Source organism: Heloderma suspectum, chromosome 7, assembly GCF_057233095.1.
Source record: "Heloderma suspectum isolate Gila_16-S chromosome 7, 16-S_ref, whole genome shotgun sequence".
In the NCBI taxonomy this organism is placed as follows: Eukaryota; Metazoa; Chordata; class Lepidosauria; order Squamata; family Helodermatidae; genus Heloderma; species Heloderma suspectum.
In genome coordinates this window covers 81,171,827-81,194,775 of record NC_139464.1, presented here as the reverse complement: position 1 = coordinate 81,194,775, position 22,949 = coordinate 81,171,827, and the positions used below count along the sequence as shown (strand labels likewise).

Sequence of the window (22,949 nt, the reverse complement as noted above, 5' to 3'; positions counted from 1 at the left end):
TGGTGAAAGCAATACTGGATCAAGGGAAATTGGTTAATGTCTTGAAGACGCAGACTGTTCAGCCACAGGAACGTTTAGACTGAGATTTTTGGTGACTTAAAATTCTTCTGCATATTGTTGGTTTTACTCTAGAAACCAAAATACAAGTCACAGAATGCAAGAGTGCAGAATCAGTGGGGCTTTTGTTGGGTCACTGCATAGAGTAATTATGCGTCATGTCAGTGATATGGGGCCATAATGAAGAGCCAGAATTTACTTATTTTCTAAGGAGCAATAATATAATCTCATCTCTTTATGTTTCGGCATTTGCAGGCACAAGAATATATATTTAAGTATATAGTCCAGTCTCGGAAGCTGTTCTCCCTTGCTACTGGTGGACAAAATGAGGAGGAATTCTGCTGTTGTATTCAAGAGCTTCTGATGTCTGTGCGATTCTTCCTTTCCCAAGAAACCAAAGGGGCCAATGCTTTATCTCAAGCCCAGGTAAGCTGCAAGCTGCTGCTTTAGGCCATTGCTACTGCTATCCACACTGCCTGTATGTTTGATCATTGATACAGAAAGACACAGTCTTGTTTTCTAATATGACACATTAATGCTTCTGGTTTGCTTTAGGCTATAATCATATAAGATGCTTAATTTTAGGCTATAATCATATAAGATGCTTAATTTTAGGCTATAATCATATAAGATGCTTAATTTTAGGCTATAATCATATAAAATGCTTAATTTTATTCTATCAACTTCTAACGGCAGACATTGCATCAGATATCTGACAGCAAATTTTTCCCCCTGAATATAGCTTTTGGTCAAACTAACAAGGCTCTGAGTTAATTTTGTTCCCCAGTGTCTCCATTAATATTGTCAGTCTACCACCTTTTTTTTTTTTAATGTACAGCCCTTCTAGTTCATCTTCACCATAGTTCTGTTGACCTTCTATCCTTCATTTTAAAACTGTAGTTAATTAACATTAATGCAGTTAGCAATCTCTTTCAGAAAATAAAGATTGGGGGGGTTGGAGGAGAAACCCCAAATCTGGGTTGCTCTGGCAAAGAAGAAAAATTAAGAAGTTTCATACTAGATTCAAATAAAATTAGTTGTTATATTTTAGAAATGTATTCCCTATTCCTTCTTCTTTTAAGAAATTAACTTTGGGACTATATGAAAATTCTTCATACAGCACATAGTTAAACTATGGAATTTGCTACCACAAGATGTAGTGATGACCACCAACCTGGATGGCTTTAAAAGGAAGATAAGGCTATCAATGATTACTAGTCGTCATACCTATATGTTACATTCAGCGTCAGAGGCAGTATGCCTCTGTATGCCAGTTACTGGGGAACAGGAGGGGGAAGATACTTCTCTCATGTCCTGTTTGTGGATTTCCCACAGGCATCTGGTTGGCTACTGTGGGAACAGAATGCTGGACTAGATAGGCTTTGGTCTGATCCAACATGGCTTTTATGTTCTTAAGATCTGCAGGTCCATAACATATTATGGTTTCTCCTTCTTCATACTGTCCTTAGGCAGTCTTTCTCAGCTCCTTCCCAGCTGTATACTCAGAGCTGCTGAAACTCTTTGATGTGAGAGAGGTGGCAAATTTGGTGCGTGATACTCTAGGCAGCTTGCCAACCATCACAAATGCAGATGAGACCCTTCAAGCTGTGAAACTCCAGTGCATTGGAAAAACAGTGGAGAGCCAACTGTACACCAACCCAGGTAGGATGGCAAAACACACGATTCCTCTGTAGTTCAAACAGCCTCTGACATTTACTCATCATCTGAATCATGTAGAAGTAGAACTAACACTTTACATGAAAGTTAACAATAAATGTTCAGGATTTGTTTTATATTGGCACTTCCAATAATAGCCCTAAACATCCTGGGACCAGAATATCTTAAGAAATGTCTTACTGAATATAAGCATGCCTTAGAGCTTAGTTCTTCTTCTGAGATTCTGCTGCAGTCCCCATTAAAGATACAATGGGTGGGCAGCCAAGATGGAGACTTATTGGCAGTGGCACCCAACAGCCTTCCAAGCCATTGCTGGTCACTTTTTGATGGGCAGCTAAGACTGGTTTATTTCAGCAAGTGTTGAATCTTCAAGATCCCCTTGAAAAGTGGGCCAGTTTTTACCACTTGTCCCAGCACCATCAGCTTGAGACATCAAGAAGCTGAAAGCACACAACCGTTCTTTCTCATTTTATCAAGTTGGGGTTAAATATAAGTGATAAGAGAGCTCACACTTTGAAAGCCATGGCTTTGAATTAGCTAGAAGATGAAATTACCATCTGAAAATTATTTGCCTTCCTTTTTGAGCCTCCATTTCCTATCTGTTTTATGTTCATAGCAAAATCTAAAGCACAGCAGATCCAATTACTTGGGAACACTCTTCAGTTAGGTCTCCATATTGCTATGTTATGACTCGATGGAACCAATCACCAAGGTCTAAAATGAAACCCAACATCATAATCCTGAGCGTTAGTCAAGAAAAGCATATACTGGAATACAATCAGGCATGAAGAAAGCAGTTAAAAGACAGTGGATAGGCTGGATGAATCAGGAGAAGGTTGTTTAATAAGGTCTGGTCTGTTGCTCAGGAAAGAGGAAATAGCTAAAAGGGGAGGTAGTTATATGATTCATGGGAAATTGTGAACCATTCAGAAAAGAGGATTTTTCTGGCGTTGGAGGGAGGTGGTAGCAACATATTTGGAAATAGACTACTACACCTTGGCATGTAGAGCAGGGATGGGGAACCTCAAGCCCGGGGTAAAATCTGGCCTTCCTGGGTTCCCAATTTGGCCCTCTAGGGTTCCCCAGATGATCCTGCCCCCTTTCCCTGCCCCTTCCCCCAATTGCCTATCGTGTGGTGGCTTCCCAGCTTTTGTGCAGTTTTTCACCATTCTAAAAGGCTGATATGCCTCTCCTAGGTTTAGTTACTTGCAGTATGAGCTTTAAGCTACAGTATGCTGGCATTTTTGTATATTTTCATTTTTAGGGGCCAATCCCCTTTGCCTTGGGCCCCATACACCACTGGAATGTAGCCCTCCCTCTCCCAAGACCTTCTTTGAAATTGAATTTGCCCCTTAGGTGGAAAGAGGTATCTGACCGCTAGTGTAGAGGATAAGATGGCAGTTCTGGAGTTTTAAATGTTCTTGTTCAAGACAAGCCACATTCATGACACTTACTATGTGTACTCTTTAGTCTACAGATTTTCAAAAGAAGTCCTAAACGGTTCATTCAACAATGGGAGTGCAAAAGCGGGGGGGCTGCAGCCATGTTTTGCCTTGTTTTTCTTTTCCCTGTGCCACTGTGATGAGCTAAAGAGACTTGTAATGGAGAAACTGTTTTTTTTTTATTTTTGCTATGCAAAGCTGATCAATTGTTTACATATTAAGGCATCATCCAAGCCAGACTGGTCTTAATCTTCCAGGATTTATTGGGATAAAGTGAAACAGAATGTGAGCCAATGGAAACACAGAGTGCCAATAGTATAAACTTTCAAACAGGGGGGGTGGGGGAAGTGAAATAGTAAATTTAAGAAAGTGGCATTTTCTAAGCTACCTAAGAAGTTGGGAGCAGAGACGTAGACCTTCTTGGCATGTATCCTGCATGGTATTCCATGGTTTTTCCTACACTAGCCAGGGCCCACATAAACAGAACATTAGAACCTATAGGAGTGGGATGTGGCTAGATGGAACATGTCAGGAAGAGTAGTGGGCAATAAACCATGACTGGTCAGCATGTCATGAACAACAGACCATGAGAGGCTTCCAGTGAGTGAAGTCGGATCTAACTGCCTGATGACCTTCAGATTAGGCTGCTTTATCATCATAATCCTGTATGATAGTTATGTGGAGGCCATTTGAAACAGCCTTGAATAGATGCCCTCCATGTGCTGGCCATAAGATGTACAGTTACATGGATCTCCCCTGTCATATGGAGAGTTTTCACAGAGATCCTGTGCCAGGTCAGGAACTGAGGCTGAGAGAGATCATGGCTTGCCTAGGACCACTCAGTAGTGAGTCCAGTGCTCAGTTGGCATTTATAGGTCTCCGTTGCATAGCCAACATTCTGTCCGTTGCACATTCATTCAAGGGTAGTTGAAAGCACAGTTGAATCTAATGCCCAGAACATGTTTTTTCATTTAGTTTTATTGGTTTTGTTTCCTATTTCTGATCTGTCATCCCTTTCCTTTTAAGTTGACTCTCCCTCAGATCCAGCCAGAAGAGAATGCCTTTCCTCCCCCTCCCCCACTGTACAGAAACTTTAAAATGCACTCAGTTGTCTAAGTACATTGGTCGGGGGGGGGGGGAAGCATGGCATCCTGGGGTAAAGCCGAGTCTCACTGTGATCTGAAATGTAATTAAACTCCTCTTTCTCAGAGGGTGAAAATGAACACTTTACAACATTAGAATATTCTTTGCTACTGAGTGTGGGAAAAATAGCATGGTGAAGGAAGAATTCGTAGGCTGAGCAAACAGATTGTTCAAATGTCTAAGACAAAAGAAGCTTTCCATGACAAATAATTTCCTGTTCTAAAGCTCGATTTACCCGCTAATCAGACTTGTATAGCACTGAGGGGGTTCTGTGTTTTCTGCTGCAAGGAAAAGAGACTATTAGTGCTGCTGGGTATAGCATTTAATTTTCTGTGGCACAGCACCAAGCTGCTTTTGCATTGCTGTGGAGCTATTTCGTGACACCTGATTTTTCAGGTGCTTCCAGACAAGGCTTTTATTGCACCATCACCCTGCTTCATTAATTTTAGGGACAGAGGAGAGACAGGGTCGTCTCCCACTCGTAAGCCCCCTGTGTTTCTCCCCAGCTTCTTCCGCCTTTTTCCTTAATACAGAAAATCCATTAAGGAGGGAAAGACGGAACAGCTTCACAATGTCTTTTAACTGGTAGCACTTAGGAGCCCTCTGTCTAGAAGCACCCCTCATTGGCTTAGACAGGAGATACTACACCTCCAAAGCTCAGACATTCATAAACATTGGTTTGGGAATATGGGGGAATCTTCATAATAAAGCTCAGAGTCTCAAACCAATCCTCACATTCCTTTTTAAAAATGTAATCGTGTTGGAGTCACATGGGGGATGTTTTCATCCAGAGGATGTTTTTGCCATTCAAACATTATGGGTAAAGCTCACAGCATGGCTATCTTGCACAAATAAATATGAGTGCTGGGCTGAAATTCACTGAAATGGGATACTGTTTTATCAGTCTATACGAGAGAAATTATGCTTACTTTTATCTTGGTTTATACCTTGGTTTTATTCTGTTTTAAACTTATGCTGTCTATATTATGTTGTTGTATTTTATGGTTGTAGACTGCCCAGAGAGCTTCAGCTGAAGCTGTCTGGGCAGTATAGAAATGTAATAAATAACATTATTTCTGGAAGCTTAGAGGTTTGTTCTCTCTCTCTCTCTCTCACTCACACACACACACACACACAAAACTCTCTCTAGAGAGAAGGAGACACGGAGGGAGTGTTTTGTGTGTGAATGAGTGGCTGTATAGGAGCACAATTCTAAAACATGGTTTAGTGTTACGAGAATGAGCCTTGCCTCCCCTGGATTCACATGCTTCCCCCTCTTCCTCTGTCATGGCTGTGAGGAGAAGATCTGAAGCTGCTGCTTCTATTTTAGGTCAACTGAAATTCAGCATGTTGTCTGAGCCTTAAAATGCGGCTTCAGAAATTATGATTTGAAGTTGCCTTGTTTCCACTTCCCATAGTTAAGATTAACCACAGTTTGTCTGGGTTCAGATGACACTGCAAGGTGTGGTTAATCAAACACAGAAGTGAAAGCTTCCAAATTCTTCCTCATGGATACACCAGAGTGTGAGATCTGAAGAAGTGTGAGGGGATTCTTTGTACTGGGGGGAGGCTGTGTTAGACTTGTCTCTGGGGTGGTAGGTCTTGACATAAGTGTGTGATTTTTCATGTGTGGATACTTGTAGTCAAGTAATACTCTGCGTGACATGAGGTGATGCGGTCCTCGTTCACATATATGCAACCTCATCCACTGAAAGGACAGGCTGACTGAATTGCTCCTTAATTACTTTAAAGGACAAGAGAAAGAATTGCAGCAGGAGAGTGTTCACAGTATATTTCTGTCCTTCCAGAATCCCGATATATTCTGCTACCAGTAGTTTTGCATCACCTCTATGTGCATCTGCAAGAACAAAAGGATCTGATCATGTGCGCACGCATCCTTAGCAACATATTTTGCCTCATCAAGAAAAATAGTTCTGTAAGTAGAAGCTATACCATATGGAATAAAACAGCCTTCTTCAATCTCGTGCCCTCCAGATGTGTTGAACTATAACTCCCATCATTCCCAGCAGCATAGCCAATGGCCATGCTGGCTGGGGATGATGGGGGTTGTAATCAAAGGCATCTGTAGGGCACCAGGGTGAAGAAGGCTGGAATTGACACTTAATAGTAAAAACAAACAAACAAACAAAAACACCCAACAATTATTGTTTGTCTAGATGGAAACTAAAATGATATTTGTATTAGGTGTTTGCCTCATTGTTCTGCATTTGATTATGGTTCCTGTTTCTGTTAACTACATATTTGGAAAGAACTGGGAAAAAAAGTTTATTGAATTAAAGCTTGGCTGAATTTTGTATTTAGTCTGGGTGAATACTGGCTTAAAGATCTCACCAACATTTTTTTAATGAAATTATTACTGCTTTTTAACACATGTTTTAGAATGTCACAGATAGAAAGGGAAATGAGAGAAAAAGGGGACAATGTTACTCATTTTAGATTTCTAGGATCAGGTGGGTGAATTTACTGCGTAACTAATAATGTCTCCACACTGAAATTATCTGAGAATTACTGGATGCGGTTCCATTCAGAGGGCAAGATCCAGCTGTGTTATTCTGTTAGCAAATGACATTGCACTAGCAGAAACTAGGTTCTGAACTATGCGCAGGAGAAGAATCCGACTAAAGTTATGCTTCCTCAACTGCGGTTGCACAAGTGGTTGTGCATTATGCTTGTGAAACTTGTGCACATAACTCCTGTGCAACCTGTTGCCAACCCATTGTGCATTCCAATTGTGCAACTGGTTGCACAACTCCTTGCAAACCAATTGTGCAAGTGTAATGGGCTACTACTTGTGCAATGGAAAGATTCTGCAGAGCTCCACTAGCACTATTTGAGTTTGTGGAATGACATTGTTGGATACTGCCCAGAGGTGGAACCTGAGTTAACCCTGTTTTCTTGAACTGCTATATGCTGACTGCGTTGGTTTGTTCTTACAGCCTCTCTTATTTTCATAGAATCATAGAGTTGGCAGGGACCTTGGAAGTAATCTAGTCCAACTCCTTCCTGAATGCAAGATCTACAGGAGGGATGGGGAAGATGTGGCTCTCCAAATGCTCTTGGACTGCAACTCCCATCATCTCTCACCATTGGCTATGCTGGCTAGAGCTGATGGAAGTTGCAGTCCAACAACATCTGCAGGCCCTCATGTTCCTCACCACGATCTATAGTATCCCTGACAGATGACTGTCTTGCCTTTGCTTACATAACTTCAGCGAAGAAGATCCCACTAACTCCTGAGGCAGTCTGTTTCATCTTTCTATTAGGAAGTTCCTCCTAATATTTATCTGAAACCTGTTTCACTGCAGTTTCCACCCATTGGTTCTAGTACTGCACCCTGGAGCAACAGAGAACTACTCTGCTCCCTCTTCTACATGAGGGCTACTATCATGTCTCCCCTTAATCCTCTCTTCTCCAGGCTCTACTACTTGTAGTTCTCTTGTTGTTCCACCTCTTGCCCTTGTTAATTCTACCAGACACTGAGGGCCAAACTACGTATTACGTTAGCCATGCTTTTCTAAAAGTGCACTTACACTTGCCACTTCTATTCTGAAGAAAAAGCAGCCACAAGCCCCAGTACTCCCTGTCTGGATCAGGGCCCCATACCAGTTTCTGGTTAAAAAGAAAATAAAATCCCTTTCCTGGTTGCTGTTTGCCCCTTCACTTCTTTACCAGAGAAGTGAAGATTGTTCCAGATTGGAGTCTCCCAGCTGCTTTTCCTTCAGAATAAAAGTGGCCAGTTTAAGAATGCTTTATTAAAAGTGTGAATAATGTAATGTGTGGTATGGCCTTGAAAATAGTAAGAAATCAATTTTCCACCTACATGCCTTTTTGTTTGCTTTGGTGTAATTGTGTTTTTGAACATTCTTCCCTGTGAGTTTAAAAGTATGTTAAGAATGGCAAATTGTTAGATTGACAGATAAACAGATCCCCTGCTAATGGGCTGAGCAAACAAATGACACAGTCAAATATTTTATGCTAGAAGTGGGGAACTTCTTTTGGATGGGAGCTGGCTGACACCCCCCCACTGACTCCTCTGTGGGCCAAATGACATCACACATCGGCGCCTGATCTCGTCAGCTAAGCAGGGTCAGCCCTGGTTAGTACTTGGATGGGAGACCGCCTGGGAATTAGGCTCCTGCATTGAGCAGGGGGTTGGACTTGATGGTCTTGTAAGCCCCTTCCAACCCTATGATTCTATGATCTAAGGAGCAGGCTGCAGCCCCTGATGTCATCCAGTCCCTGCCTTCACTCTCTGCAGGCTTTCCCCATCCAGGGAAAGTCCATGTGCAGTGAAGCTACTCCGACCAAGGCATGGAGTGGAGGAGTGCTCCTTCTCCCTGGCAACTTGGCCAGGGTGTCTGTGTCTGCCTGATGCCTTCCCCAGTTGGGGAGGACACAGGGCAGATGAAGCACTTGTGTCCGACCCGCTTTCCCAGTTGGGAAGACAAGCGGTGCACTAAGAGGAATCCCTGCTGTCATTTCTGATAACCATAGGGATTCATCTCCCCACTAGCCTCCAAGGGGTGGAGTTGGGGGAGGTTGCTGGGCGTTTGCTGTGGGCCAGAGGTTCCTCATCCCTGTTTTATGCCTTGAAATCTGGGCTGTTAGGTCTGACTCATAACAGCAGCTCTCTAGCACACAGAAAGCCAACATTGCTGTGAACCACCCAGAGAGCTTTGGCTATTGAGCAGTACAGAAATGAAGTAAAGTAAAAATAAAAGTAAGATAAAATAAAATATGGGACAGAAGATTGGGCTGTGGTAGTTGTCTCTTCACACAAACACAAAGCAGCATTGGATTAGTGGAAGAAAAACTGCACAGACAAGTTTGCAAATGGACCCACCTCACAAATGGGCCCACGTCAGTTGCATGGGACATTCCCTTTTGCAATTTTTAACAATCCACAACTAGGGATCTGTGAGATCTGAGATCTATATATGCAAGGGAGCATATATAGCTTGCAAAACATAAGCTGTTTTTCATCAGTATTCTGTGTAGATCTCATAAATTATTAAGTCATGATTTTTCTGTTACACACATATGGATACTAGTTTGGCTGTGCTGGGGAGGGGGCAGCCTTGTCTTTGTACCTCTCTTAAACCTAAATCTCCTTCCATTTTGCTTTTGAAATCTAGCTGGGAAAAGATTATTTCATAGTCCTTCCCCAAGCATTCTAAGGACCAAAACAGACATTACTTTAAATCCCTATCTAGCAGGTACAGCTCTTTTTCATTTTCATTCTGTGGTAGGCACAGGGTCATTTAAGAGCCAACCCCCCTGCACTTCCTGTAGAGGAAAAAAAAGAGGGGGAAAAGATGCAGCTGCTCAATACAGATTTAAAGTAATGTCTGTTTCAGCCCCAGTACGATGCACATGTGTGCAGAATTGTGGTCGCTGGCTCAACCCCTGGCCTTCATTAAAACAGCTGTATGTGCAGGGGTGCACTACAGACATTCTAATGATCCAGCACAGGTTAGAGTGGAGTCTGCCTTCCCATGCGCGTCCATTGTACCCACTTAAAGGCGCAATCCTATGCATGTTTAGATGGAAAAAACGTCCTACAACTCCGAGCATCCCTCTAGCAAGCCATGCTGGCTGGCACATGCTGGGAATTGTAGGACTTTTTTCTGTCTAAACATGCATAGGATTGCAGCCTAAGCAGCCTAAAAAGGGCTTTCATTGGGGGTAATTTGGTCAAGTGTTTATTTTAGTTCTCTGTTGTATTTGAGTACAATTTAGTTATTTCTGAAGGGTAAACAGCATTCCTGTACTGTCTTTGGCAGAGTATATTTCAGAAGTGGGTGAATCCAGGATGAAATGTCTTTCTCTCACAATAACATTCACAAATAATTATGAACCTTGGCTTGTAATGTTTGGCTAAGGAAAACCTTTTCTGCTTTTCATGAATGCCTGCTGAACAGTCCCATTTCTTCTTCCTTTTAAATAAACCAAAGGAAAAATCAGTTTTGGAAGAAATAGATGTAATTGTGAACAGTCTGCTAGATGTGCTGCTCCGAACCATCTTGGAGATCACAAGCCGCCCTCAGCCAGCAGGGACTGCCACGAGGCTTCAGTTTCAGGATGTTACTGTAAGTGTTGCAGCAGGAAGAACTTGATGCAGATTGATCATTTTCCCTAATGTGTCTGAGTGTATCGAAGGGGAAATAAAGAGGTCCCAGTCAAAAATAAGTGTGTGTGTGTATGTGTGTGTTTTCTAATGTAGAAATGGAGCATTCACAGGCACCAGGGCTTCTTTGGATTTCAATGGGCAGTATCCAGCAGTGTCATTCCACAAACTCAAATAGCAATAGTGGAGCTCCACCAAATTTTTATGTTGCATAACTGGTGGCCCATTACGCTTGTGGAACCAGTTGCAGAACAGATTGTTTAAGCGTAATGTGCAACTGCTTGCACAACTGCACTTGTGTGCAAACATAACTTTAATTGGATTGTCCACTTGCACATAAGTTGGAACCTAGTTTCTGCTAGCACAACATCATTTGCACTGATGGAATGACACAGTTGGATATTGCTCAATGTCTGATTGCCACATATGCATATGGGACTGCCTAAGATATTAAAATCAACTGTGAAGTAGTACATGTGAATCCACATGAATTGTAATGTTAGTTTTTATATTTTCATCTCTTCATTTAAAGTATTTTCACCAACTCCTGGAGTAAGAGTAAGTTCTTTGTGGATAGTAACCTCTATTGGTAATCTGACTTGATGGATCTTATACAGGACTAATCAAGAATGAATTAGCTTCTCCTTCTTTGAATTGAAAAGCTGCTATTAGCAAGTTTGCAGACAGAGTATTTGTTGAGGTGTGTAGCTGATCAGGCCCATGCTTTTTGCAAATGTGAGTTATTTCTGCTCTTCCTTGTCTGGCTCTCAGAATCTTTATGTCTGGCTTTAATCATAGTTAATGTCAACTAATATTACCTCTAACCAGGATTTGCTAACTAGCTTCCAAAACTTGTGTGAATTGGCTCCAGAAGAAACATTTGAGCTTCAGGTCTAAAGGTGAACATTGTGAACAGAAAAAAGAGCCCACTGGTTCAGACCAAGGGTTCCTCTAGTCTACCATCCTGTATGCATCAGTAGTCCAGACAGATACTTCCAGGAAGCCCGTATAGAAAACATGAAAACAATAGCCCTTCCTCCTTCCTTGTTCTCAGGATCTGGTAGTCCATACCACCCTGCCTGTGGATATGGATGGTTTTGTTTTGATAATAGCCTTGATAGAATCATAGAATAGTAGTGTTGGAAGGGGCCACCGAGTCCAACCCCTGATAGACCCTGGCATTCTTCCTAATCCCTTTTAAAGAAAACTTCTAAGCCAGGGGCCATCACCACATCTTTGTGACAGTGAATTCCATGGGTTCATTATGTATTGTGTGAAGAAGTACTTTATTTCACTTCTTCTGAATCTACTGACATTCACTTTCACTGGATGATTCCATGTTATAGTGTGATGAGAGGGGGCAAAACAATTATAAAGGGTGAAACTAGGCAATACACAGGAGATGAATCATCAGTGTGTGTGTGTGTGTGTGTGTGTGTGCGTGTGCGCGCGCACATAAGGCAGGGAGAGCAAGAAAGAAAGAGAGAGAAAGACTGAAAAAAAGTATTGGATGTGTCAATCAGGAATGTGGCAGGGACTGTTTAAGCTTTTCCCTCCCTGCTATTTTTCTGCCCCTGCCACTACTGCTTTCCCACTCAAGGAGGAAAAGATACAACATCCTCATGTTTTCTCCCCCGTGGGGAGAGAAACAGCTTGGAAAGAGCAATTTTAAGTGGACAGATAGTAGAAGGAGAAAAGGTTAGGCAGCCCCTCTCCCTGCTGTTTCTCTATTAAAACTGATCTGGCAGCCTTGCACAACTAATTTTCTTTAAAAAAAATGTGGGGAGACTGTTCATGCATCTCCTACGTTGCATTATCACCTAAGTTATTCCTAGGAATAAAGTAGCATAATAAGTCCTACTTTGTTCAGTGGTATGTAGCGGTTAATGTGAGTTAGAGGGTTAAAATCCTATTTCTCAGAGAACAGCGTGAACACCATGTAAGTGAAATAATGTCAGGTTATGCTCTGTGTTTGTTAAAATGGCAGGAATCTTACACAGTAGGAGGCATATAGGGATGTTAAAAGAGCAACTGACCTATTTTTGTTCATTCAGCAAAGTTTTCAGGGAAACATTTAGCACACTTCTTCTTTCTCTTGCAGCCTTATTAGTTCTACAATTCCTTCATTTGAGTCATAGATGTGTATGTGTATACACATGCACACACATAATATTCCAACAGAAAAGGTATTCTAGCAATACATTCTCAGATATGTTATTCTGAGGGCAAACATTTTATTTTCTCTCCTTTCCACCAGCAAGAAATTAAAGTAATATTGACAGAGTTAATATATGTCTTTAGCAGTACACTCATGTTCTGTGAAGATGTACTTATAAGATTTCATATTTTGTATATTTAAGTTATGAAAAGTTGTAACAGCGCTAAATTGTACAATGCATTTTTTTTCATATTGTTGAAGACTTGCAGAACCTAAGTCCATTGACTTTGATTTAACAGTTCACATACGTCAGTGTTGCTAAATAAAGCTTGTAGGATTAAGTATAGCCTTGAGTTGAACATGTTTCATTTTAATGGGTTTCCTTTTGAGAAACTCAATTTGCACATGGCTGCACTTGCCACAAAAGTCTTATTAATGCGCAATACAGAAGAATAGGCTCTCGGGGTCCCTGCACAGTATCGTGTAAGCCATTGTATGGGGAAGTTTCAAGCACCACATCAAATACTTAATTTTTAAGTGACTCATTGCACAGCATAAGGCAATTATATACTGTTATGTAGCAAGTTCAGGCAGAACTATGTTTGCTTATGGCAACACACTGAGCCAAATGCTCTTGATTTATTTGTGAAGAAAGATACCACCCAATTTGAGGTGTGGGTGGCAGGTTCAATCCCTGTGTGCTGTCAGAAATCCATTTGGTGCTTATCAAAATGATAAATGAGTACATTTATGACATGTAGGTGGACCTGTACTGAAATACCAGGCTTGACTTTCCATCCCAGATTCAGAAGCCAGGGTTGTCTTGCTATAGGAAGAAGCCTAAGGAAAGAGGTGTTTCTGTATTCCCCAGCTGCAGCATTTCAGCCTTACGTTGCACTGTGCCTGTGCTTCACAAGCATATGTACAGCACAATACTATGCCTGTTTACTCAGAAGTAAGTTCCACTATGTTCAGTGGGGGCTTACTCACAGTTAGGTACAGAGCTGCAGCCTAAACGTTAAGTAAATCTAATCTTATCTCTTACGCAATTATATCAATGAGGCTGGCAAGGGGCACAGAGAACTGAGCATTCTTCCTGCACAATCTCCCATTTATTTAGGTGGATCTTAAATAGGAGACGGGCCCATTCATATTGCGCATGAGTTGCATTAGTTTTCGAGCCAAAAGCTCATCAATTTGCTTGTGGACAGATACAAGATACAATTACATCTCTGTTTACAGATGTAAATAGAGATGTATGATTATGTCAATAGTTCAATACCTTTAGATTGGCTTTTAAAAACATTTATCAAGAATATTTCCTTCCATACAGCAAGAGGCTCACTTCAGCTTCCGCATCAGTACTGGTATAAATGTCACACTTTTATTGTTTTAAAGGTTACAAACACAGGAAGATATTTGCTCAACAGGGAACTTGTGCCTAGAAAACATAAGTAAACTTTTAAAGTTAAAAACAAGTGGGGTATCCCAAATAAATGGAATAGTAGCAACACAATCCTCTGCATTTTACTCAATAGTACCACATTCAGTATGGCATACGCTCTAATAGCCAAGTTTAGACTTGCAGCCTCAGGTATTGTGAGTTGTCATAGAATGCAACCCTATGCAGGTTTAGACAGGAAAAGGTCCTACAATTCCCAGCATTTGCCAGCCAGAATGGCTGGTGAGGGAATGCTGGGAGTTGTAGGGCAGGTTTTCTGTCCAAACATACATAGGATTGTGCCCCTAAACACTGAGGAAAGAACACCTCATAGCTAGGAAAAAATATGTTGGGTTAAAGTAGGGCTGGAGAACTGCGTGGCCCTCCAGATGTTGTTGGATTGCAACTCCTAGGTGGTTGTGGCCACTAGTGAGGGTTGATGGCAGTCCAACAACATCTGGAGGGCCAGACGTTCCCCATCCCTGGGTTAAAGGCAATCATTTTCAAATGGACTTTCTATTGCTTGTCATAAAAAAGCAATCAGTAATCAATAGAAAATTGGTAATCAATAGAAAATTGGTAATCAATATAAATTATTACTATTATTATTATTATTATTAACCTCCTTAGGTTGTAATGCTTTTCTTTTCTTTTAAAAATACATTTCTTTTAGGGAGAGTTTGTTTCATGTCTGTTATCACTATTACGACAAATGACGGACAGACATTACCAACAACTCCTTGACAGATTCAAGACAAGGGATGAGCTAAGAGTAAGTAACAAGACCTGTGCTGTGGCTCCTGTAAATAATCTCTGGTGCATCTCCCTTTCTCAGACAGCTCATGACAGTCCTGTTTCACTGAAGTGTCTACTGATTTGCGCATGTGAGGTACAACCCAGAGCACATGAAGTGAGGTCATTTATTTTAATGGGAATCAAACGTATTTTAACCTCCTTGGGATATTTTGTTCAGGGTTGGTGGAAACTTGCTAATTTGCAATACAAGCTTTCTCATCCATGGGGCTCAATGTGGTGCTGTGGATCATGTGCTGGGCTTGATTGTGGAAGGCTGAGGTTCAAATGTCTGCTTTACCACAAAGCTCACTGAGAAGGAGATTGTAGTTATTAAAAAGAAACAAGAATAACCACGTTTCGCTGAAAATTACTATAAGTATGATAAAACAACACATGGGTTCATGTAAAGTGTAGAGCCCAAGGGTAAGAAATGCATTCTGTATTTACATGACAGAAATTCTGGGCATTGGAATGATATAGGTTTATTTTTTATAGTCTATTCCCAACTCATGGAAGAACCCACACACTTTTCTAATAGCTGAGTTCAGCACGGACATGCACACACACACACACGGGCTGTTCACATGATTTGGCATGGTTCATTGCAGCCATGATGAGCCATGCTACCCATAAGCACCATCCTGAATATTCAACCCCCAACTGTGGATGGTCAAGCCGTGCCGTGCCATGCCACGCAAACCCAGTCAGTGTTAAAGGCTCCAGAGCGTTATTAGATATTTCTTATTAGTCACAGATGAATCAATGTTATACGATTTAGTGGGAGACTGACAATTGCACACACGAACAGACACACACTCCTCTTAGATCAAACCTTCATGTGCATTTCAAGCAACACTATAGATCATAGATGTCATTCACTAAAAGCCTGGAATTGCCTAGTGAGTGAATATTATCTGAGCAACTTCCAGCATAACTTCACTCCATCAAACCAAGAACTGATGTTGTTATGTCCATTTTGATGCTATGATTTTATTACAGGCTGTAATAATATTGGCTTGCTACCTCCGGGAATTATGTTATTTCAGTGGTATTATTCTTGTACTACTTGGCATTTTCAGGCGGAGAAGCTGATGTTCATACAATAGATGTCCATCTCTCTTTCTCTCTCAATCTAACAATCAGTTCACATATTACAAAAGAAGCTATGCCTGGGAATGTATTTTTGTGGAGAACTGCAGAATGCAAATCAAGCTGTTCACAATATCTTTTAACTGTTTCTGTTTATTTTTTACTAATAAAACTCTAAAAAGTTGGTGTTTGGGTAGATAAAGTTGCACCTATGCATTACACTCCAAAGGCAGAAAGCTTGAAAACCTCTGATGTGTTGTATACAGATACACACAGCATAAAGATTAACTGGTTTGAAAGGGATGTTGTTTGAATCAAAGTGTGTGTGTTTTCAGAGGTCTTAAAAACATGTTTAAATCATTTCGTCATTGTTCCCTTGATGTTTCTTGGAGATGCAAAAATGAATGATTTTTCCCTCAAAGCCTTTGAATTTTGGATCCTTTTTAATTGCAAGTGTTGTAATGTTATTGCTAAAACAATTTGTTGCACATTTTTCTCTTAGCCAAGGAATAAAACCTTTTTTCTCTGTCCTAGGATTTCTTGTTACAGATATTTACTGTCTTTCGAATATTAATACAGCCAGAGATGTTTCCAAAAGATTGGACAGTAATGCGTTTAGTTGCTAACAAGTGAGTCTTCTTAAATATAATAATAATAATAATAATAAATCTAATGTTGATGTGAATCAACACATCAGTGAATTAGTGAATGGGAACTAATCATTTAGTCTGTCACACAGGTCTTACAAATTGTATGTCTCTGTGCATGTAAGAATTAATTTTCCATAAGCATGTATGACAATCTGCTCATTTCATTGTTTCTGTGGAAATGGGTTCCTAATTTCCAGTGACCCAAATATCTAGGGGAAAATGGTTCCAAATTTAAGCTAAATAATGTTGATGCTGCCAATGGTTGGGCTCCCAGTGGGAAATTAAACTCCTGACAGATTATTTCTTGGTCCTGACGTTTTGGAAACGATATTCTTTGAATTATCATCTTGTGAAATCCACACTTGCAGTAGGAAATTTTCTGTTCAGCACAACATTGCAGAGGCAGTAAGTATAGCTTTTTCCCTACCTCTGGTCCTTGCAGTTTCCTGTAAATCTGATCAATTTTTCACCTTGTCAGAGTTATGACCTGGACCCCCTGAGCTACTCCTTAAGGATCTCTTGCCTCCTTAAGAGCCCACCTTCCTTCTTTTAAATTTCCCCTTCCTAATAACATGCATATTAGATCCCCTTTATGCATCACTGCCTTTTTGTGGCGAAGGGGCTTGCGTAACTCAGTGAAGCCATAAGCTATGCCGTGCAGGGCCACCCAAGATGGACAGGTCATGGCAGAGAGCTCTGACAAAATGTGGTCCACTGGAGAAGGAAATGGCAACCCACTCCAGTATTCTTGCCAAGAAAACCCCATGGAACGTATCACAAGGCTAAAAGATATGACGCCGGAAGATGAGATCCTCAGGTCGGAAGGTGTCCAATATACTACTGGGGAAGAGCAGAGGGAATTTCCAAGTAGCGCCAGAAAGAGTGAAGCGGCTGGGCCAAAGCCGAAAGGACACTCAGCTGTGGATGTGTCTGGTGGTGAAAAGAAAATCCGATGTTGTAAAGAACAATATTGTTTAGGAACCTGGAATGTCAGATCAATGAATCAAGGTAAGCTGGAGGTGGTCAAACATGAGATGGCAAGATTGAACATCAACATCTTGGGAATCAGCGAACTCAAATGGACAGGCATGGGCGAATTTAATTCAGGCGACCATCATATCTACTATTGTGGGCAAGAATCCCTTAGAAGAAATGGAGTAGCACTCATAGTCAACAAAAGGGTGGGAAAAGCAGTACTGGGGTACAATCTCAAAAACGATAGAATGATCTCAGTACGAATCCAAGGCAAACCATTCAACATCACAGTAATTCAAGTCTATGCCCCAACCACTGATGCCGAAGAAGCTGAGGTTGATCGGTTCTATGAAGACCTACAACACCTTCTAGAACTAACACCAAAAAAAGATGTCCTCTTCATCATAGGGGATTGGAATGCTAAAGTAGGAAGTCAAGAAATCACCGGGATAACAGGCAGGCATGGCCTTGGTGTACAAAATGAAGCAGGACAAAAGCTAATAGAGTTTTGCCAAGAGAACACGCTGATCATAGCAAACACTCTTTTCCAACAGCACAAGAGACGACTCTACACATGGACATCACCAGATGGTCAATATCGAAATCAGATTGATTATGTCCTTTGCAGCCAAAGATGGAGAAGCTCCATACAGTCAGTAAAAACAAGACCTGGAGCTGACTGTGGCTCAGATCATGATCTGCTTCTTGCAAAATTTCGGCTTAAAATGAAGAACGTAGGGAAAACCACTAAACCATTCAGATATGACCTAAATCATATCCCTTATGAATATACAGTGGAGGTGAGGAATAGATTTCAGGGATTAGACCTGATAGACAGAGTGCCTGAGGAACTATGGACGGAGGTCCGTAACATTGTTCAGGAGGCAGCAACGAAATCCATCCCAAAGAAAAAGAAATGCAAGAAAGCCAAGTGGCTGTCTGATGAGGCTTTACAAGTAGCTGAGGAAAGAAGGGAAGCGAAAAGCAAGGGAGAAAGGGGAAGATATATCCAACTGAATGCAGAGTTCCAGAGAATAGCAAGGAGAGACAAGAAGGCCTTCTTAAATGAACAATGCAAAGAAATCGAGGAAAACAACAGAATGGGAAAGACTAGAGATCTCTTCAAGAAAATCGGAGATCTCAAGGGAACGTTTTGTGCAAAGACGGACATGATAAAGGACAAAGAAGGCAGGGACCTAACAGAGGCAGATGAGATGAAGAAGAGGTGGAAAGAATACACAGAAGAACTATACAGGAAAGATCTTAATGTCCCTGATAGCCATGATAGCGCGGTCACTGAACTTGAGCCGGACATCCTCGAGAGTGAAGTCAAGTGGGTCTTAGGAAGCATTAGTAACAACAAAGCTAGCGGAGATGACAGTATTCCAGCTGAGCTATTTAAAATCCTAAAAGATGATGCTGTTAAAGTGCTGCATTCAATATGCCAACAAATTTGGAACACTCAACAATGGCCGCAAGACTGGAAAAGGTCAGTTTACATTCCAATTCCAAAGAAGGGCAATGCCAAACAGCGTTCAAACTACCGCACAGTTGTGCTCATTTCACATGCCAGCAAGGTGATGTTCAAAATCCTACAAGCTAGGCTTCAGCAGTATGCGAACCGAGAACTACCGGAAGTACAAGCTGGGTTTCGAAGAGGCAGAGGAACTAGAGATCAAATCGCCAACATTCGCTGCATCATGGAGAAAGCAAGAGAATTCCAGAAAAATGTCTATTTCTGCTTCATTGACTACGCTAAAGCCTTTGATTGTGTGGATCACAACAAACTGTGGCAAATTCTTAAAGAGATGGGAGTACCAGACCACCTTACCTGTCTCCTGAGAAACCTGTACAAGGGTCAAGAAGCAACAGTAAGAACCAGAAATGGAACAACTGAGTGTTTCAAAATTGGGAAAGGAGTATGACAAGGCTGCATATTGTCACCCTGCTTATTCAATTTATATGCAGAGTACATCATGAGAAATGCCGGGTTGGATGAATCAGAGGTCGGAATTAAGATTGCTGGGAGAATTATCAACAGCCTCCGATATGCAGATGATACCACCCTAATGGCAGAAAGCGAAGAGGATCTCAAGAGCCTCTTGTTGAGGGTGAAAGAGGAGAGTGCAAAAGCTGGTTTGAAACTCAACATTAAGAAAACGAAGATCATGGCATCTGGCCCTATCACTTCCTGGCATATAGAAGGGGAAGAAATGGAAGCAGTGACGGATTTTACTTTCTTGGGCTCCAAGATCACTGCAGACAGTGACTGTAGCCCTGAAATTAAAAGACGCGTGCTCCTTGGGAGGAAAGCTATGGCCAACCTAGACAGCATAGTAAGAAGCAGAGACATCACCTTGCCGACAAAGGTCCGTCTAATCAAAGCTATGGTTTTCCCAGTAGTAATGTATGGCTGTGAGAGCTGGACTATAAGGAAGGCTGAGCGCCGAAGAATTGATGCTTTCGAACTGTGGTGCTGGAGAAGACTCTTACGAGTCCCCTGGACTGCAAGGAGGTCAAATCAGTCCATCCTAAAGGAAATCAACCCTGAGTGCTCATTGGAAGGACAGATACTGAAGCTGAAGCTCCAATATTTTGGCCACCTAATGCGAAGAGGAAACTCTCTGGAAAAGAGCCCGATGCTGGGAAAGACTGAAGGCAAAAGGAGAAGGGGACGGCAGAGGATGAGATGGCTAGATAGCATCACCGATGCAATGAATATGAACTTGAGCACGCTCCGGGAGAGAGCGCAGGACAGGAAGGCCTGGCGTGCTATGGTCCATGGGGTCACAAAGAGTCGGACACGACTGAACGACTGAACAACAACAACAATAACATGCAGATTAGGCTGTAGACTGGGGTGATTGACATTCCAGACACCTGGGGTTTAACACAACAGTTTACTAGTAAATTTAAAATAAACTAATCATAAATAAAGGTATTCACACAACAGAGTTGAGTGATACAAAAGGCATTAAGAGAAAATAAAAGTTGCAAAATGCAAGTTCCTTTACCCTAGCTGTACTTAGACTTCTCCAGGCTACTGCTTCTTGCTCCCTCTTCAGGCTCTGGTCTCCCCAAATCTGCTCTCTTGCTCTCTTTTTATACCCTCCTCCCTCAAAACTGAAAGTACTGTTTCAAACCTGAAGAAATGAAACTTAACTTGGGAAATGAAACTGAAACATAACCCGGGGAAATAAAACTAGTCCTCTCAGGGATACCCCCTCCCAACAGAAACCCCCCCCCCTCCCCCAGGCCTCTAAGCCTGAGCTTTTCTCTGTTTGCCTCAGTAGGCCTCAAACCCTCATCCGCCTTCTAGGAAGTCTGTGAATAGGCTGCTAATTTTATTATGTTCTGATCCTGAACTATGAGACTTAATATTTCATTAGCCCCAAATCATATTATATGCCTAATATCATTTTTGATATTCCAAAAGACTGCCAATGATAGCAATATTTGTTACTTTTTCTTGTATTGCAGGATTATCTGGAGAATACAGATTAGAATAAGTCTGTTGTTATCTTCCAGTATTTGTTTCTGTAGATGTTTAATCCTCCAAAGAGAAAGGGGATGGGACACCTTGCATTAAATACAATGTCAAATAGTATACAACAATAACAACAACAAAATTGTATATTTATAGCCACCTTGAAAACTATTTTTTGTAGAAAGGTGGGATATAAATTAAATAAATGAAAAAGCAAAAAAAGTTCCATTAAAATTGTAGTATTATTTAATACTAGAAGTCTACATATAATGTACTGCATGCTTTCCAAAATTAATGGATACTGGAAATACTATATAAAGCTTTTGAATTCTAAATCTGTCCCTTGTGCTTCATTCTCCAGTGGGATTTTGGTCTCTCATCACTTGCTGGGCTACCACCACTCATCAGGGCATGTGCCTTATTGAGAAAGTCTTCATAATGATCCTCTTTGAAGAAAATAAACTTACTATTTTATAACTATACAATATATATTAAAAGAATATATATAGCGTTGTTATAAAAATAGTAAGTGTATTTAGTAGTAAGTTATACTATTTGGTCTTGTGTATCTATTGTTAGGTAGTATATGTATACCATCATTTATCTTTTATTCATATCTTAGGGAGCAATCATATGGCTGCTAGACAGCAGCTAGATGGCAATAGGACATCTTGTTTTCCAGGACATCTTGTTTTCAGAGCCCATTCTTTGTGGTTGGTTCGGTAGAACTGACCTCCCCCCACTTCAGTGCTGCCTCAGGGGTAGCGCAGAACATCCCTGTCCTCCACGTTCGCAAGAGGGGTGTGGAGCGGCTGAAAAAGGGTGTGTCTGGGGGCGTTCCAGGGCGGGGATGGCAGAAATGCCTGTATGATACATCCAATGTGTTGTACAGCAGCCTCTTCCCCTGCTCCGTCCTCCCAGGGCTAGACAGCCGCAGTTGGCTGTCTAGCTGAAAATACAGGGCAGGAGGAGCGCAGAGAGAATGATTCCCTCTGTGCTTCTCCTGCCCTGCAATGGATAGGTGGTCATCTCTGAGTTTGGAGACGGACGCCTATCTGGATAGGATTGCACCCTTAAACACTCTTCTTTCCTCTCTGGATGTTCTATTTTTAATTTTTAATCTTTCCTATCTCTAGTCCATCAGCAGTGCTTACTCACAAGCATTATGCATCCTCCCAATACCCATTCTAATTACTTTGAGTTACAGCTGAAATAATTTGATTTTTCCCTATTTAGAAAAGCCAGGGAATTCTTAGCAATGGTTCCCTCACTCTTTGGGGCAAATTCAGATCATAGGCATTTTCCTCCTTATTCAGTTTTTGCCTATTCTCACTGAGCGTCTCTCTCTTCCTGCCCCATTAAAGTTTCAAGTGAGTTTTGGGATGCTCAAATTACATCCATATGAAGGATCAAATCGCACTGTGTTTCCAATGCTTGAAGAGCCTCATTTTGCCCACCTCCTATGTAGAGATGGGGTCGAATGTTTAAGATCGATGTGCGGAGAAGTAAGCTACACTACAGCAGAGATTCTTCTATAATAATTTCCAAAATAAAGGCAGTAGCTCTTTTTAGTCAAAGAAGTGTTTCATCTTGGTTGTAGAGCTTTGGATGAGGCTGGGGAACTGACTCTATTGCCATTGCAATACACATCCTAAGGGTGGTAGTAATGGTGGAGAATAGCATTATATCCCCATTCTCTGGGGATAGAAACCATAAATGGTAAAGCTGGGATTGTCCTGTTTGCCTGATAGATGGTAAGGAATGCCAAGCAGTTTCAAATGGCGTAAGTCAAAGAAAAGCACATTTTGTCTTAAATACTTAAGCATAACAGAAGGTGAAATGAAACCAAATAAGAGCTATGGACTAGGAAAGGCAAGTGAGAAATTT

The 22,949-nt window shown here is 41.3% G+C and overlaps 1 protein-coding gene across 4 annotated transcripts in view; it reads left to right on the top strand.

Moving 5' to 3' along the window:
• DOCK4 (dedicator of cytokinesis 4) overlaps nucleotides 1–22,949 on the top strand; it is a 343,934-nt gene that overhangs the window by 245,909 nt on the left and 75,076 nt on the right. For all 4 annotated transcript variants that reach the window (XM_084810752.1, XM_084810753.1, XM_084810754.1 and 1 more), the window contains 6 exons: nucleotides 313–483; nucleotides 1,527–1,719; nucleotides 6,128–6,255; nucleotides 10,295–10,429; nucleotides 14,740–14,838; nucleotides 16,485–16,579. In XM_084810752.1, coding sequence (XP_084666878.1) covers nucleotides 313–483; nucleotides 1,527–1,719; nucleotides 6,128–6,255; nucleotides 10,295–10,429; nucleotides 14,740–14,838; nucleotides 16,485–16,579 — 821 coding nt within the window. The remainder of the gene's footprint in view (nucleotides 1–312; nucleotides 484–1,526; nucleotides 1,720–6,127; nucleotides 6,256–10,294; nucleotides 10,430–14,739; nucleotides 14,839–16,484; nucleotides 16,580–22,949) is intronic.